Source organism: Trichosurus vulpecula, chromosome 6, assembly GCF_011100635.1.
Source record: "Trichosurus vulpecula isolate mTriVul1 chromosome 6, mTriVul1.pri, whole genome shotgun sequence".
Lineage (NCBI taxonomy): Eukaryota > Metazoa > Chordata > Mammalia > Diprotodontia > Phalangeridae > Trichosurus > Trichosurus vulpecula.
This window is the reverse complement of record NC_050578.1, coordinates 36,258,164-36,275,090: the sequence shown is the minus strand read 5'-3', so window position 1 is coordinate 36,275,090 and position 16,927 is coordinate 36,258,164. Positions and strand designations below refer to the sequence as shown.

The 16,927-nt window shown below is 36.3% G+C and overlaps 1 protein-coding gene across 1 annotated transcript in view; it reads left to right on the top strand.

The window, feature by feature from the left end:
• The window catches only part of LOC118853428 (bifunctional heparan sulfate N-deacetylase/N-sulfotransferase 3), a 204,865-nt gene that overhangs the window by 176,635 nt on the left and 11,303 nt on the right, over positions 1-16,927 (top strand). The window contains exons 8-11 of the mRNA XM_036763515.1: positions 488-611; positions 6,683-6,857; positions 10,245-10,415; positions 13,974-14,083. Coding sequence (XP_036619410.1) covers positions 488-611; positions 6,683-6,857; positions 10,245-10,415; positions 13,974-14,083 — 580 coding nt within the window. The remainder of the gene's footprint in view (positions 1-487; positions 612-6,682; positions 6,858-10,244; positions 10,416-13,973; positions 14,084-16,927) is intronic.

The window sequence follows — 16,927 nt, the reverse complement described above, 5'->3', positions numbered from 1 at the left end:
ACTGATCAGTACATCGAAAAAGTGTGAAAACATGTACAACATATAACACTTGTAGACCTTGTTCCTCTGCAAAGGAGTGGAATGGGTGTGTCTTCTCATATCACTTTTTTGAGCAAAGATTTTTCTTTTTTTTTCTTTTTTGTCATTCCTTTCATTTACATTGTTGTAGAGATTGCATATATTATTTTCTTGACTCTGCATCATTTCATGTAGTTCTCCCCATGCTCCTCTATGTTCAAAACATTCATCATTTCTTACAATATACCACAATTTGTTTAGCCATTCCCTGGTTAATGGGTACATCTCCCTTGTTGTTAATCTATTTTCTTTACAATGTCAGAATTCCAAGAAATGAAATTCAAAAAATGTGCACAATATAACTGCAGACACTTACCTTCTTTCTTTTCCCACTGACGTGAAATGATACTGTTCATTGGGAAATCATGCTTTGACTCTGTTGACCTTTGTCCTTCTTTCCTCTTTCCAGGTACCACAGCTTTGTTTTTGTTCCTGGTTATGCATCCTTCCATCATTAGTAACTCCCCCAGCCCAAAAACCTTTGAGGAGGTACAGTTCTTTAATAGAAATAACTACCACAGGGGGATTGATTGGTAAGATGGGTTATTAGTATAAATCTAAAAAAGTATATATACTGTGCACAGTACAAAAAAATAGCATTACTGCTCATAATGTAAGTTTGTAGACATTCCAAAGTGGCTCTGTGCCTTGATAATTGAGTAAACGTTAGGAAACACAAAGGTTGTAACTTACTTTTCTGCACTTGCAAAGGAGCATAGTCTTTCTAAGAGATACACACAGACACACAACTTCCAATTTTATTAATTATGATGGAAATCATAAAGGCAGAGAGAAACAACACCCAGTAATTGATGCTTTTGCTAAAATTAGTAGAGCAAATTGCTTTTTCACACCTCTTAAGTTTTGAGAATGTCATGTCTCTTTTCTTGTATATTTGACATTATTACAGATGTGCATGTTTTCAGCTTAGACTTGACTTTGATATCAACAAATAGTAAGATTAGCAAGTTGTATAAGTTGTAGAATACAAAAAGCCACAGCTATCAATAATTAAGACATTAAGCAACTTAACATCAGGCTTTCAAATGAAAATTGATAAATGTAGAAATCTAGTACCAAGGTGGGAAGGTGGTATAAAGTAATTAAAACATGAACTCCCTCACATGTCATATAAACGGCTGTCTTTTTAAAGTGCTTACTATGACTGCAAACCCACAGTTTGATCGGAAATGATTCTCTACGTGCATGTTGTTAAACTTCTTCTTTGGTATGTAGGCATGAAGGAGGAAATGCAGAAGTGTTAAGGTCTTATGATTTTTGGAGAACAGTAGGCTCACAAGCATCTTTGCAATGTTTTTATGTAATGATTGCTCCTAAGAAGCTCTGATTTTGCAACCTCTTTCTTTTAACTGTGTGATCTCAGTTTTAGAAAAGCAATGGACCCCTTCCTTGATAGTTCCTTTGGTATGTTCTGGATTGAGAGGGAGCAGAATGTCTTGAGTGCATGGCTTTCTGGTCTCCTAATTGCTTGACTCTTTACTATCAAGTCTTATGGTCAGATTTCCATATTGATTAAACATGATGCTCTCAGCTGATTTACAAGCAGTGAGAATTCAGAAATTATCTATTGATCACTGCAAAAGCCTTCTAATAATTGTTTATTCCAGTCTGAATGCCATAGCAAAAGAAGAAAGCTTGATGCTAGAGGATAAGTTCCAACATGAAATAAAAATAAGTTACTTTCTCTCCCCCTTTTCTTCTACCTGACAGTGAGTTACAAAGCTTGTGCCCAGTGTCTAGAAAGAGTCTCTTTCCCTGAAGGAATGACAGAAGAGAGGATTTGTTTGAAAAGACTGTAATACTTGCTTACTTAATATTCACAGGGATGAACGGTGTAATGGAGAGGCAGATGACAGGCCCTCCTAGACCACAATAAATGACAAATCATGCAGGAGAAGGCATAAAAGATTTCATCTGAGAAATGTATGACTAGTTAAAAAGAAAGGTGAAAGGGGTTTGTCACATAGCAAAAGTGAGAGATAAACTGTTGGTCAATGTGCTTCATAGGGATCCATGAAGTCAAGAGAACAAGGTAGTGGGTACCCTCTGGTGGATATACCAAGGGACATGGACAAAAGCCACACAGTATTGGCATTCACAGAGGAGCTACAATATCTGTGGCTGGAGGGAATACTTACGTTGGCAAGATCATAGATTCATTGATGTATTTAAGAGTATAAATGCAAACAATCAATGGAGGGCATTGTGTTGGGACAGCTAGGGATGCAGAGAGGCAAGAGGCCTGAGATTTACTCTCAAGGAGCTTACAAAATATCAGAAGTTGAAAAGTCAAATGATAACACAATAGTTAAGTAGCATTTCACAATTATTAAATAATAAAATGACAATAGCTAGCACCATATAGGTTTTAAGAATGGCAAAGTTCTTTATATATGCTATTTCATTTGATATGAGGTTAGGTGGCTTGCTCAGGGTCACACAGTTAATAAGTATATGAAGTAGGATTTGAACTCAAGTCTTTCTGACTCCATATCCAGCACTCTTACAATGATTGTTGTTGTTTGTTCTTCATTCTTGAAGAGGACCATGACATCAGGAAGGTGATGCCATGACTAGCAAGTGAATTGGATTTGAGTGAGAAAGGGCTGTGCAAAGTCACCAGCCTCACTTTCTCCTCTGGAGCCATCTGGGTCCAGTGGCCAGATATAGATCAGGACAACTGGAGATGGCCTCAGATGCAGTGAGAGACTTTGGCCTTTTTAATCTGAGGTCTTTTTCAAGTCTCAATTTTACCAAGGCAATGCCCATTCACTGATTAAGCATAGGTAAGAAATGAAGCAAAAAATTGCCTCTTTTGCTTTTCCTTTCCTTTTCCTTTTCCCTCTCCTTTCCTTCCCTTTCCTTTTCCCTTTCCTCTTCTTTTCCCTTTCCTTTTCTTTCCTTTCCTTTTTCCTTCCCTTCCCTTCCCTTCTCTTTCCTTTCCTTCCCTTCCCTTTCCTTTTTTTCCTTTCCTACAATGAATAAGCATTATAAATATCAATCTTAGAAGGGTTAGTCTATAATGTTGTCATTTTCAATACTTCATTGGCTCTATGGTTCTATTGATATGAACATTCTATCTCACTATGCAAATAGCAACCTGTTTATATCTCATTCTATGCAAGACTTGACTCTCTGTGTTCCCCTGAATCTCCATGCAGCAACCACCCATCATTGTGTGAGCCTTACTCTAGGTATATTAACATTATGTAGGGTAACCAGAGTAGCAGACAGGCTCTCCACTTTACCTGGGTTCAAATGATGGCATCTGCTCTATCCAGTTATGCAAATAGCAACCTATCAACCCCTCATTCTATTCGGATGTGAGCTATGTCCTACCACAACTTCTCCATGGGATTACTATTCTTCATTGTGGGAGTCTTCTTCTAGGTTATCTTAAAATTAAGTAAATAAGTAGAATAAGCCATTTATTCAACTGTAATCCTTCACTCCTACTACATAATTGACCCATGGCCTTTTCTGGTCATACATCTCTTAGATAATGTAATTTATGTCACTTCTTCTGTACGATTCATGATTATTAATATTCTGCAGTCTATTTACACTTGCCACATGTCTCGGATTCAGTCAGTTAGCCAATAAACATTTATTAAGTGCCTTCTATGTTCCAGGCACTATGCTAAATTCTGAGGATACAAATATAAATGAAAAGAAAGAAAGTGACTCCCTTCAAGGAGCTTATAATCTAATGAAGGTAAACAACATGCAAAGGGACATGAAAAGCCGGGAGTGGGGAGGTACCTGGGGCATGTTCGAGAGTTCCAGAGAAGACCAAAATCAGTGTAGCTGATAGGAAATATGGAGACCCCTCTCCTTAAATAAAGGCCTTGGAGCCCATGGTCTTGCCCTTTAATCATAGGGGCAGAGGGCACCGATAAAGTGTGAGTATTAGGCAGTTTCAGTCCTGCATCATAATGAGATTTCCCAGTGATGGGTTTCCTGGGTAAGGGGGACATGTTAGTGAATTCCAGAGAAGCCCCAAAACAATGTAGCAGGTGGGAAATGGGTATATACAGACATACTGATGTTAAAAAGATTGGTTCTTTGTTCAAGTGCTGTATCCACTATGCCACTGATATGCATTCTTTATTATCTAGTATCAACCTCAGATTCCCCCTGGAATCAGATTCAGCAGATCTTAGGATCCTAGATCTAGAAACAGAAGGGACCTCAAACTTTATCTAGTCCAACTCCCTCAGTAAGGAAACTGAGACCTAAGGAAGTTTTGACTTAAGATCACAAGGAACAGAACAGAGATTTGAACCCAGGTCTTCCACTCCAGACTCAACGATCTTTGTGCTGTGACACACAGAAATGCAAGAGAAAGTGGGCTCTATGTCACAGTGGATCTAATACAGAGGGCTTCTGCAGAGCCAAGTTGATTTAGGGATGACAAGTTACCTTAGTATCATCAAACCTGCCATCTTACCAAGTTTTCTACAGCTTATAGACCCCCTCTAACAATTCCCAGACTCTTGGGGAACAATTTAGAAATAGCTACGATCACCTAAAAGTATCAGCATGTCCTTGGGATACTATGAGCAGCCCCTAAATCAGTCTGGATTCTTAAATTCTGAACAGAAGAGTTGTTTGGTAACTGGATAAGCATCCACCCAAGACATACCTCAAATAGTTCTTTTGGGTTTGCATACCCTGTTCCTTAGGAAAGGAGCTCAAAGAACCATTGCTTATATTTCAGACTCCTATGCAATGTCCACAAGAGCTAATAGTATGTCTGTGTTTTCAGAGACTGAAGGCATCATCTGAAGTGCCAATTAAATTTGGGAACTAGAATCCTATGGAATACATTATCACATGAGACCAACAAGAGGGGAAAATACACATATGCCAAAAAGGAGTTGCTGAAATTTTGAAAAATACTTTGTTCAGTAATTGGGAAACTGCTTTATTTTAATTTTGATTAGTCCAAAGTCATGATGGCCTGGGTGCTTACGGGAAGTAAAGAGGATACCATTACTAAAATAGAAGATCAGAAGACAGATTTTCCCTGGCAATGTGATGCCAATCGTGAACTCAAAAAGACTTTTTAGATTGTATAAGATAGAGAAATTGTGGTTTTGTTCATTATATTTGGAGTGTTTCTAGATGGTGAACAGCAAACATTATCTTCAGAAATAGTTATATGCTGATTTAGTATAACAGGGGTTCCTAATCTGGAGTTGGTGAAATTCAAAGATAGGTAGTTTGATAGATAGATAGACAGATAGATAGATAGATAGATATTGATAATGATTTCAATATAATTGGTTTTCTTTGTACTCATATATTTTATTTTATGTATTTTAAAACATTATTCTGAGAAGGATTCCATAGGCTTCATTAGACTGCAAAAGGACCATCAGAGGCAGGGAGGTGGAGAGAGAGGGGGAGAGAGAGAGAGAGAGAGAGAGAGAGAGAGAGAGAGAGAGAGAGAGAGAGAGAGAGTGTTAGTTTAGAACTCTGGAGCTTATAAGATAAAAGATTTAGAACTGGAAGCGACCTTAGAGGAAACCAAAGTCTAGAGAGGTTAAGTAATTTACTCCAGGTCACATGGTGATTTTGAAACAACCCAGAGATTTGAACTCAGAGCCTCTGATTCCGAAGAAATTAATGTTCCCACTGTTTCAAGCTATCCTTGTATGCATGTGAGGATTGTCATTTTCTTGGAGTGTTCAGGACACCATTTGTTTTTTCAGGTTCAGTATATACCCTGGAGCTATCAGGAACCCCTATATACATTGTGCTGATGTCTTAATGTCTTGGCAACCTAAAATCCTGCAAAACATTGGGGATAGCCATGGGGAAACCCATAAGCTATGTCATCTTATCATGTTTTATAGATTTGTCCATGTTTGATAGACTTTGTCTATCACTAAACTAACTTGAAAAATGAGCATCTCAGAATGAAAAATCAGCACATATTTATGGACCCCAAAAGCAATCTAGCCTCTAGGGACCAATCTGAATAGTAAGTAAGAAAATTACCTCTGGTCTATGATATTTCAAATTCAAGCGTAACAACATCAACATGATACATGTGGGAGCAAATGAGTAGGATTTAATTGGGGAGATTTAACTGTTAGATTTTTTTCAGTTAAATGAGTTGAAGGATCATATATTTAGAGTCTAAACCCCTAATTTTACAGCTGAGGAAACAGAAGCCCAGAGAGGTTAAACTACATGAGCAAAGATCACAGTTATTAAGTATCAGAGGCAGTATTCAGACTCAGGTCATTTGATGCCAAGTCCAGTTCTCTATGTAATAAAGAGCCTAGAGTTACACTTCTTTTCATTGTTTACCTCCTCCCCCTATTCTTTCCAGCAGGTAAAACACAGAGATTGGTGTGAATGTCAGAGGAGCAAAATAAAGAGATTTGTCAAGGTTCATTGTTAGAATTCAGGTTATCCCTCTCAAGATTGTTATTTGGACCATTCTGTAGACTGCCCTAAAGAAGCTGGATTTTGTTTATGAAACAAAAAAAATTTCCTTGACACCTTTAACGTCTTCAGCCAACAGGAGATAAACTGCTGACTTGTTTTGAGAATTATGTTCCTTTTCTAGGTACATGGATTTCTTCCCCGTGCCCTCTAATGTCACTACTGACTTTCTATTTGAGAAAAGTGCCAATTACTTCCACTCAGAGGAAGCTCCCAAGCGAGCAGCATCTCTGGTCCCCAAGGCCAAGATCATCACTATTCTCATTGACCCCTCAGACCGAGCATATTCCTGGTACCAGGTATGAATAAAAATGAAAGCTAATGTTTGTAGAGTGCTTTACATTTTACAAGGCAATCCAGGCCTTCCCTGGATTTCCTTGTGGAAATTATTCTAATGTAACTGTAAGGAGCACTGGCCCTATAGACAGAGGAACTGAGTTCAAATCCAAACTCTTACATTCCCTTGAATGATTTTAAAAAGTGGCTGCATTTCACTGGGCCTGAGTTTTCTTGCCTCCAACTTTAGAATAGGTAGTCTCTAAGATCATTTCCAACTCTAGATCAGAATTCTTAACTTGGGATATATGAACATTTTTTGTAAAATTTTGATAATGGAATTTCAGTAAATTGGTTTCCTTTGTAACCATACATATTTTGTTTTGTGAATTTAAAAACATTATTCTGAGCAAGGGTACATAGGCTTTATCCTCCTGCCAAATGCCTCCAATGGCATGCACATACACACACACACACACACACACACACACACACACACACACACCACACACACACACACACAATGCTAAGGGCATCCTCTAGATCTGTGCCATCTTTTAAACAGTAATCTTTTCAGGAGGAAATTTATCATTCAATCACTATGGCAGGTCTATAGTGTTTGGAAGAAAGAAAAAATTATGCAAAGTTTTCGGTACCTTTTCATATGATTCCACAGAAATACGGACAAGTTTTGCAAAAGATTTCACTCTTTCTCTTAGTGAATAAATTTGCTTGAAAGCAATATAATAGTGAACATTTATTTGCTGCTTAAAGGTTTACAAAGCATTTTATATTTATTATCTCATTTGATCCTTACAATGAAAGAGATGCTATCATTACCCTCATTTTATAAATAAGGAAACTGAGGGTAAGAGAGGTTAAGTGACTTTCCTAGGGTCACTCTTAGCATTTATATGAAACAAGATGTGACCCTCAGGTTTCCTGACTCCAGTCGCATTGCTCTATCCATTCTGCCAAGTTATTTCCAAGCAGGACTGATTTTCCATGAAGCCGGTTATCCATGAAATCTTAATAGTACAGTAGAGCTGGAAACAACCTTTGTGGAAACTGAGGTCCAGGGAGTTTAACTTGTACAAAATCACACAGTTATTAATTATCAGATATTCAAATTAAACCCAGGTTCTCCAACTCTAGAGATGCTGCTTTTCTCCACCAGAGTGGCCTCCCTCCTGTGTATATCTTTGAATTTCTGCATTTTAAAAAATAAAGACCTTATAATCCTTTGCCTTTAGTATTCCTTATCAAATTCATGTGTGATGAGTAACTATGCAACTTAAAAGAGAAGAAAAAGTATATTCTAAAAGTTTAAGACACTCCCAGAGCTCAAAGGGAAAGGTAGAGACAAAAATCTGAGATAACAATTCATCATCCCTGAGCGTTTGACCTTTTGAGCTTGCTGAATCACAGCATCTCTCTCCCACAGTATGCTCTTCTTAAGTACCAGGGAGCTAACACTTTGTGTAGGTAATGCTTATCAGAGGAACAGACAGCAGGAGATGCTGCTTTTTTCTGTAACAACTTAATGGACACTCCGTGAATATAGAGTGCTTGGTTAGTAAACAAGTTAAAGAACCACCCCATGATATTTTAATAGCTAAATGAAAAGGTAAATTGAAAAGCAACTTAAATTAAATACGAACCCATTTTGTGAGGTCAGCATCTCTGAAGTCTTCATTTTTGTTATGAGAAATCTCTACCTTATGATTAAAAAATTTATTTGATGTATCACTATCATTCCAAGGCAGCCCAGATGTAATCAGCATTCTGTAATCTTGGGAGAAAACCTCCAGGCAGCTCTTCATTATCAGTGGTAATAGGAGATGGGGAAATTGTATAAAATTGGAAAGTCACAGGAAAAGTCAAGGCTTCATATTGTTCATTAGTTAAGGGCTAACTCCACATCATTTAAAAAAAACAACCCAGAAAAATCGACAAATAGCAAAGCTGACTGGAGTCTCAGCCCTCCCTCCAACACTCTCAATTTCTGGTGAAAGTAGTAATGAGCATATAAATGACCACAAGGCAAATAATGAGAGAGGAGAAGAAAATGTAAGCTTCTAAATCATTAAGTTATGAATAATCAAGCATTGACTGAAAAATGAGCCATCAGAATTTGAAACTGATAAGCTGTTTTAAATATTATAAATAACCAAACCACTCTCCATAGTGGTATAGGTCAGGCCAAAGGAAGAGTGATAGCTTACATTTGCAAAGCACTGTACGCCCTAGAGTGCAGACTCACACGTATGAATTCATTTAGTCTGCACCAAAAATCTTGTGATATCTGTACAGTAGAGGAAGTATTATTATGCCCACTACAGATAAAGAAATTAAGACCCAGGAAAACAAACTCATGTGTTCATGGTCAAATAACTAGTAAGTGGCAGGCAGGACAGGCAGGACTGGGGCTCACTTAAGGGTGTACTCACGTTGGTGAGATTACAAATGCATTAAAGTGTCAAATTCACAAAATGCCTTACCATTAGAGAGATTTAATTTGTAAACCGCATAGGACAGATGAGAAAAAAATCCTGGAGACTTTTGAGAGGGCAGATTTAGTGTTTTCAAAGGCTTTAATATTTAGACATAATGACAAAATGCCTTCTGCTGTAACTTAAATGTATCACGACGAAGATAGAAAACATTTGACAATACTTGAGGGATGCATTGTATATAGAATAAAAGTGGTCTCATGATTGCATTTGTATAGGGAACTCCCAACTGAGGAAACTCCCTCTACCAATGCATGTCAGTAACTTCAATTCAATAAACATTTATTAGACACCTATTATGTGCCAAGCACTGTGCTAGGTGCTGGGGTTACAAAAGTCTTAGGGATACTATAGTCTTAGAAAATTGCCTAGACTACAGGCATTGAGAGGTTAAGTGACTTGTCTAGGGCCACACCATCAATATGTATGCATCAAATTGAGGATTTGAACCTAGGTTTTCTTAACTTTTGAAGCCAGGCTTCTATCAACTATATCATGCTGCCTCTACGCTTACTATATAATGCAAATGATCCAAGCTAACTCCTAAGCAAACTTAGAAATTTAAAAAGCAATACCTCTTTTATGAATCCATTTCCTGGGGAAATATATTTTTCCTTTATTCTCATTCTCAAATAACATCGTTTAAGAATCCTATCAGTAGAAATTCAACATATTTACAAACAAGTCTCTACATGCCTATGGCATGGCTTTGAAGCCATTTTTCCCGAGGAAATATACCAAAAAGTCCACTCTCAGCCTTTGTTAATTGCAAAACAAGTAAGTCTTTTCCAGAGCAAAGGACTTTGGTTTCAACTTTTGATCTTCTCCCAAAGATTTGCTTGTCCTTGCTTATGACTGGGATTGAGATGGCTTTCATGTCCCATTTTTCTGCTGTAGCATCAGCGATCACATGAAGATCCTGCAGCTCTGAAATTCAGCTTTTACCAGGTAATCACAGCTGGTCCCCGAGCTCCCTCAGAGCTGAAAGTGCTACAGAAGAGATGCCTGGTACCTGGCTGGTATTCCACCCATATAGAAAGATGGTTAACTTATTTTCCTCCATTTCAGGTATGTGGACAAATCATTTTACACCATGTTAAAATATAATTTAGTTGATAGCTTTGATTTGTGGTCCAAAAGAAGAAAGAATAAGGAAAGAAAGATAGGAAGATGTTTATACTTGACTTTGTTTTTACTTTCCCAATGATCACCATTAGTGTCAAATAACTATTTCAATACAGTCTCCTTTGTAATCCTAGACATTTTATTTTATGCATTTAAAAACACTATTCTGAGAAGGGGTCCATAGGTTTCACCAACAGCCAAAGGGTACCATGCTATACAAAAGGTTAAGAACTTTTGTATTAAACATACCATTCTTTTCCAGTGTTCTTTTCTACGTTGCTACTACAACACACTTGACATGATATGTAAATGTGCATATTATATATATATATATGTATTTGTGTACATATATGTGTATACATGTGTGTATAGTCACAAACATACATATTTGAATTGAATTGTGTGTATATGTATGATATATATATATATACACACATACATACATACATGTACACAGTATTATACAAATTACCTGGGGCCAAATAAATTAAATAATAATAAATAAAAAATAAATTAATTAATAATTTAATAAATTAATGAAACAAATAAATTAAATTCTTTGACACATATTAAACCTTCCACTTTTAATATCCTTTTTTTTTTTTTTACAAAATTTGGCATCAAATGTGTTTTTTTTAATCCTTCTTTATGAAACTACATTTATCACGTCACGTCAATTTATCCAAGTCTAGCCTTGATCATAGCCCATAAGTTTTCAATGAGGTTAAAATTAGGTTAATCTCAATCTCATGGACAAATTTCTTAACCTTTTGTTTTAAATGACATGGTCTTATTGTAGTATCCTCTTTCCATTTGGAAATTTCTGTAATTCTAGAACAGTATTTATCAGAGTTAATCATTCTCTCAATGAAGACAAAATTTCAACGTCCACTGGAAGAAAAAGAAATGTCCTAAATATTTTTGAGAGTAGTCAGTTTACCATCTGATGGAAATCCCCAGATTTTATAGGCTCATCAGGACTCTATCTGACACTTCTTTTGGTATACACTTGAATGTAGAGTGAGTTTTATCAATAAAAATTACCTTTTCCCTGTCCATAGCAATGTTATTGTTTTTTCCTTCATTACAATGGTGAGTAGATGCTTTTTGTCTGTTTTGTTTTTGTTTTCGTTTTTACTTGTCTTCATATTGTTCTCCAGCTACAACAAACCTATGTCACATTACAGTGTAAGCTATAACACCTCCAGCTGCCAGGTCCCTCTGAATGTCTTTTCTTGTTTTCCGAGGATTAATTAAGCTGTTTGGTAGTAATACTTTGTCAGCATTTTTCTTTTTTCTTTTCATTTTCAATTTCAGTTTGTGTTTCTGTAAGCTTGATTCTGTTTCATTGTGGGTTTGAATGATCCTTGAAATACTTGAGGACACACCAACAGCCACTAAAACATCTCTATCAGTTTTTGAAGTGTGATCTTTAAGAACTACAGCTTTTACATGTTTCCTTGGGGGTAATATCCATTCTTCAAAAGCACAGAATTAAAGACACAAAAAACGAGAGTAATGAAATGTGTATGGCATGAAAATGAGTACTGAACTAACAGAGAACTAACTAAAAATATGGAAACCATTTCAACGAATATTCCTCAACACAAGGTGTAGAATTTTGAGGCAATCTAGTATAAATAGAAGCACACTTACACACACACACACACACACACACACACACACACTTCCATTGCTGTCATAAAATAAAGCCACATAAAAATGATTGCATGTTCCAAAAAAATTCACAAACCACTATATTTACATATAAATATTTATACACACATACTTGCACACTGATTTTCATATGCACTGTTTTTCCACATTTCTCAATTCTTAGTCCTTTAATTTTCCTCTTCATGCTTTGTCTTGCCAGTATTTTCTGGATCATAAAATAGTTCTGAAATCACAATTAAATATTATAATACGCACTTAAACTGCATTTAGATTTGGGCAATTTAGAAACTGAATGATGTGTAATTTTAATGATCAAGCTTGGCCTTAGAAAAGAATGGAGACAATGAATTTCTCTCTTTTCTCTGAAGAAGTGGGGGACTGTGGGTGTGGAATATTGAATAGACTATCAGACGCAGATGATATATTGGTAGGTTTGTTTAACATTTTCTCCCTCTTAAATGCCTGTTATGTATACACCATGCACAGAAATCCTGTATAAGCTTATGGTATATCACATGGTTAGGTTTTTTGAATTTTTATTTTCCCTTTTTTTGCTATAAGAAATTGGGTAGAAGAAAGGGAGGGATATATTTAGAAGCAAAGGTGATGATGATGATGATATTTGTATATACATACATATATGTATACACATGTGTGCATATGTATGTATGTATATATATATATAATTTTTAAAAGATGTCAGGATTTAGCATAGTAAAAATTCAATATGAATTTTAAAAGTAGGGGGAGGGGAAAACATTTCAGTCCTAAAACCTAAGATGAATTTAGGCTTCAGAGTGTCCAGAATTGAGAGAAGTCAATAGCCTGCTTTATTTTCCCCTAAGCAGAACACATCTGGCATTCAACTTTGAATGCTACATTTTAAAAATAAATTGACAAATCACAGTTAGTCCGCTGAAAGGAACAGGACTTTTAGGGAACTAGGGCTTCTAGGTGGCACAGTGGATAGAATGCTGGGCCCGAAGTCAGAAAGATTCATCTTCCTGAGTTCAAATCTGACCTCAGGCACTTGCTAACTGTGTGATCCTGGACAATTCACTTAACCCTGTTTGCCTCAGTTTCTTCATCTGTAAAATGAGCTGGGGAAGAAATGGCAAACCACTCCAGGATCTTTGCCAAGAAAACCCCAAATGGAGTCATGAGGAGTCAGACTGAAAAATGGACTTAAAAAAACAACTGAACAGAAGGGACAATGACATTCGAAAAGTATTTAAAGAGATTGGGGGTGTCTAGCCTAGAAAAATAATTCTAGGAGATGGAGGAGACATTATCTTTATCTTAAAATATTTGAAGTCCTGACAAGTGAAACAGGATATAAATTCTGCTTACTCCCAGAGGGTAGGAATAGAAACAATAGTGGAAGGTGAAGAGAAGCAGATTTAGGCTCCACATAAGGAATTACTTTCTTGAAGTGAGACTTCACCAAAATCAAATGGGTAATGCTTCAAGAGGCTGTGGCTTTTTCTGTCATTAGAAGCCATCTGGCAAAGTCAGGTATTTGTCAGACATGTTCTAAAGAAAGAGGATTTCCAAACACTGGATTCGATGATCTCTTAGGTTCCTTCCAATACTTTCTATGATTCTGATGTTAAAATTGGTCATTAATAAAGATGGTGAGTAAGGTTGATCTTGCAGCAATATACATAGACTTTCGTTGGACTATGTTGCTTCATTTAATAGAAATGAAATTAACATGTACAAGTTTTTTTTTTTCATTTTAAGCTCAAGTAGCTGGTTTTTTAAAAACAGATTGTATATATTTTTTTTGTTTTCTTCTCTCACCTCCTCCCTTCCCCCATTCAGTTACTCATAATTGATGGGCAGCAGTTAAGAACTGACCCTGCTACTGTGATGGATGATGTACAGAAGTTCCTGGGAGTCTCTTCTCATTATAATTATTCTGAAGCTTTAACGTAAGCATCCTTGTTAATTAACTTGCTTCATTGTCAGTCGTGAATTGATTTGCAAGTAATTATAATGTAGTGCTACAGGTACACGGTTGATTATTTCTTTCCATGCTAATGATTAGGTACCTAGGTACATCAGAGTAGGTGGCACCATGGATAGAGCACTAGGCCTGGAATCAGGACAACCAAATTCAAATCTCTCCTTAAATAATATCCGTGTGACCTTGAACGAGTCACTCAGCCTCAGTTTCCTCAACTATAAAATGGGGATAACAATGGTACCTGCCTCCCAAGTGTTGTGAGGATCAAGTGAGATATTTGTAGAGTGCTTACCCTAGGGCCTAGAATGCAGTCAGCACACAGTAGGTGCTATATAAATGCTAGCTATTATATTACCTTTTATATGTCGATAACCATTTAGGGAAAAGCAGGATATATGTTTTAATACTGAACTGGACTTGAGAAACCCTGAGTTATTATTCCTAACTATCCCTGTAATCATTTTTAACTATCTACCCCTCTGATTTGCCCTCTTTGTAAGAGACTATTTGCCCTACCATAAATCCCCGAGGATCCTGGGGCCTTTATATCTACCCTGCTTCTTTCCCTGCCTATATACTACCTGTTTTTTTTCCATCTGCTATGACATGAACAGGCACATAAGCCCTTCTTAATGTGCTGTCTACTCCAATTAGATTGTGAACTCCTTGAAGCTTGATTTTCTGTTTGTATCCCCCAAGCAACATAGTGATTTACATGTGGTACATGCTAAATAAATGACTTTCTATCCCATTCCATGCTAGATATAGATTGGGGAAACAATCATTGTCAAGGGAGGGCAAAAACAGGAAGAGAAAATAAAAATGAAACCTAGAATCAACCATGAATACTAAGGTAGAATGCATGCTTCTTGGAGATAACCAAAAAATATGTCTCATTTTTTCCATAACATTCTATCATAAGTGATCAGTAAGAAACTTTACAACAAAATTACTATATTTTCTTTGTCTCCAAAATGAGGGTCCTGTCTGATTTTTTTCAAGTAAACATTTATTATGCAAAGGACTATACTAGGTACTGGGAATAGAAAGACAAAAATGGGATAGTCCTTGCCCTCAGGGATCTATTAGTCTATTGCGAGGATTAAAAAAAGTATGTTTATACACATACATACACATACCCCAATAAAAGAAAGCCCTAAAAATTTGTGAAATCAGAAAAAGTTTTGCGTGGATGTCCCTCACATTGATCTAACAATCCTAAGAGATGGAGTAAAGGGTCATTGAATTGCAGGGGAGAAGGGCAAGCAGTGTAAAAACGGAGATATTGGATATGGAATGTGATCCTTATGTAAAATCTAGTAGAGCAGTTTGGTTGGAAGGTATAGTGTGTGAAGGGGAGTAATAAAAAGCAAATCCAGAAAAATAATAGGTTTGTATTTATCTTAAAGGCAATGGAGAATAGCTGAAGATTTTTGAAAGCAAGTGACATTGTCAGATTTTAGATGAGACACAATTGTTCCCAAAAAAACTTTTCAATGAAGGGTAAATGAATACATGCTGAATGTATGTTATATAAAAGCAACTTCTGTCTTCATTAAGAGACAACTAAATATGTCAGTGGTTAGAACACTGGATCTGGAGTCAGGATAATCAGCACTCAAACCTATCCTCAAATATTACCAACTGTGTGCCCAACTGGGCAAGTCACTTAACCCCTGTCTGCCTCAGTTTTCATATCTGGAAAATGGAAATAATAATAACAGGTATAAGGTTGTTTAGTGTTGTAATTGTAATAATTATAATATCATTATAAAATAATAATATCCCCAGGGTTATTGTAATGATGATGGCAAGGACTGTATTGATAAATACCATCTTTCATTATTAATTCAGAAATTTATTTGCCAATGTCATTTTCAAAATCCTTCCCTGTTTCCCTATTATTTTTTGCTATTTGAATTTTATTTTTGTACAGAATCAATAATATTTGATGTAGCCATATTAAAATGTCTTCCTATTTGAAACCGGGGGGAAATCTCCCAGATTTTGCCAGTTTTCACCCCTGTTGAAGTTATTTGATACAACTTTAAAAATTTTCTTACTTGCTCTTTCTCTCTCTTTCTCTCTCTCCCCCCTTCCCTCTCTCTCCATATATGTGTATATATGTATATAATATATTCACATATATATATATATATATAAATATTTTTGAGTACACCAAGTTATTTTATCCCATGTCACAGCCTGTTACGATGAATTCCATTACATTGAAAATCTTCAAACAGTGAGAAATATTTCCAAACCTACTCAACAACCATTTCATTTAAGTGGATACAATAAAATTTATCACAATTAAAAACTGAACACAATTTAGGAAAACAGGAGCAAAAAAAAAATTCCCCTCTTAAATTGAAGGTAGTACAGCATTTCTTAAGAAGATCTCTAGGAAATGTAAAAAATACAGCATCTTTCCCCTATCACCCCTGTACTAATGCCTACAAAGAACACAAAATGATTTCTAATGAATTGGTGACAAAAAGCAGGAGGAAAATTCTTGCAAATTTGGAATTCTTGTAAAAACTACTGAACCAGTCTTTCCCTGAGGCACACAGAGGTTAACTTGCCCAGGGTCATAGTTAATAAGGATTGTGTTCTCTTCTCTGTACACCCTCTCTACTCTATTTGCAACAGATGCCAATGAATGAGCTGTAATTATCTTCCTGGTGCTCTTTGTTTTCACTCACCAGAGTATTACAGGGCAAGATGGACAACTGCGCTATAGCATCAGGTTTCTTGATTTCCTTGTGCACTAGAGGAAAACAGTTCTGTCAACTCCTTTACTTGCTTT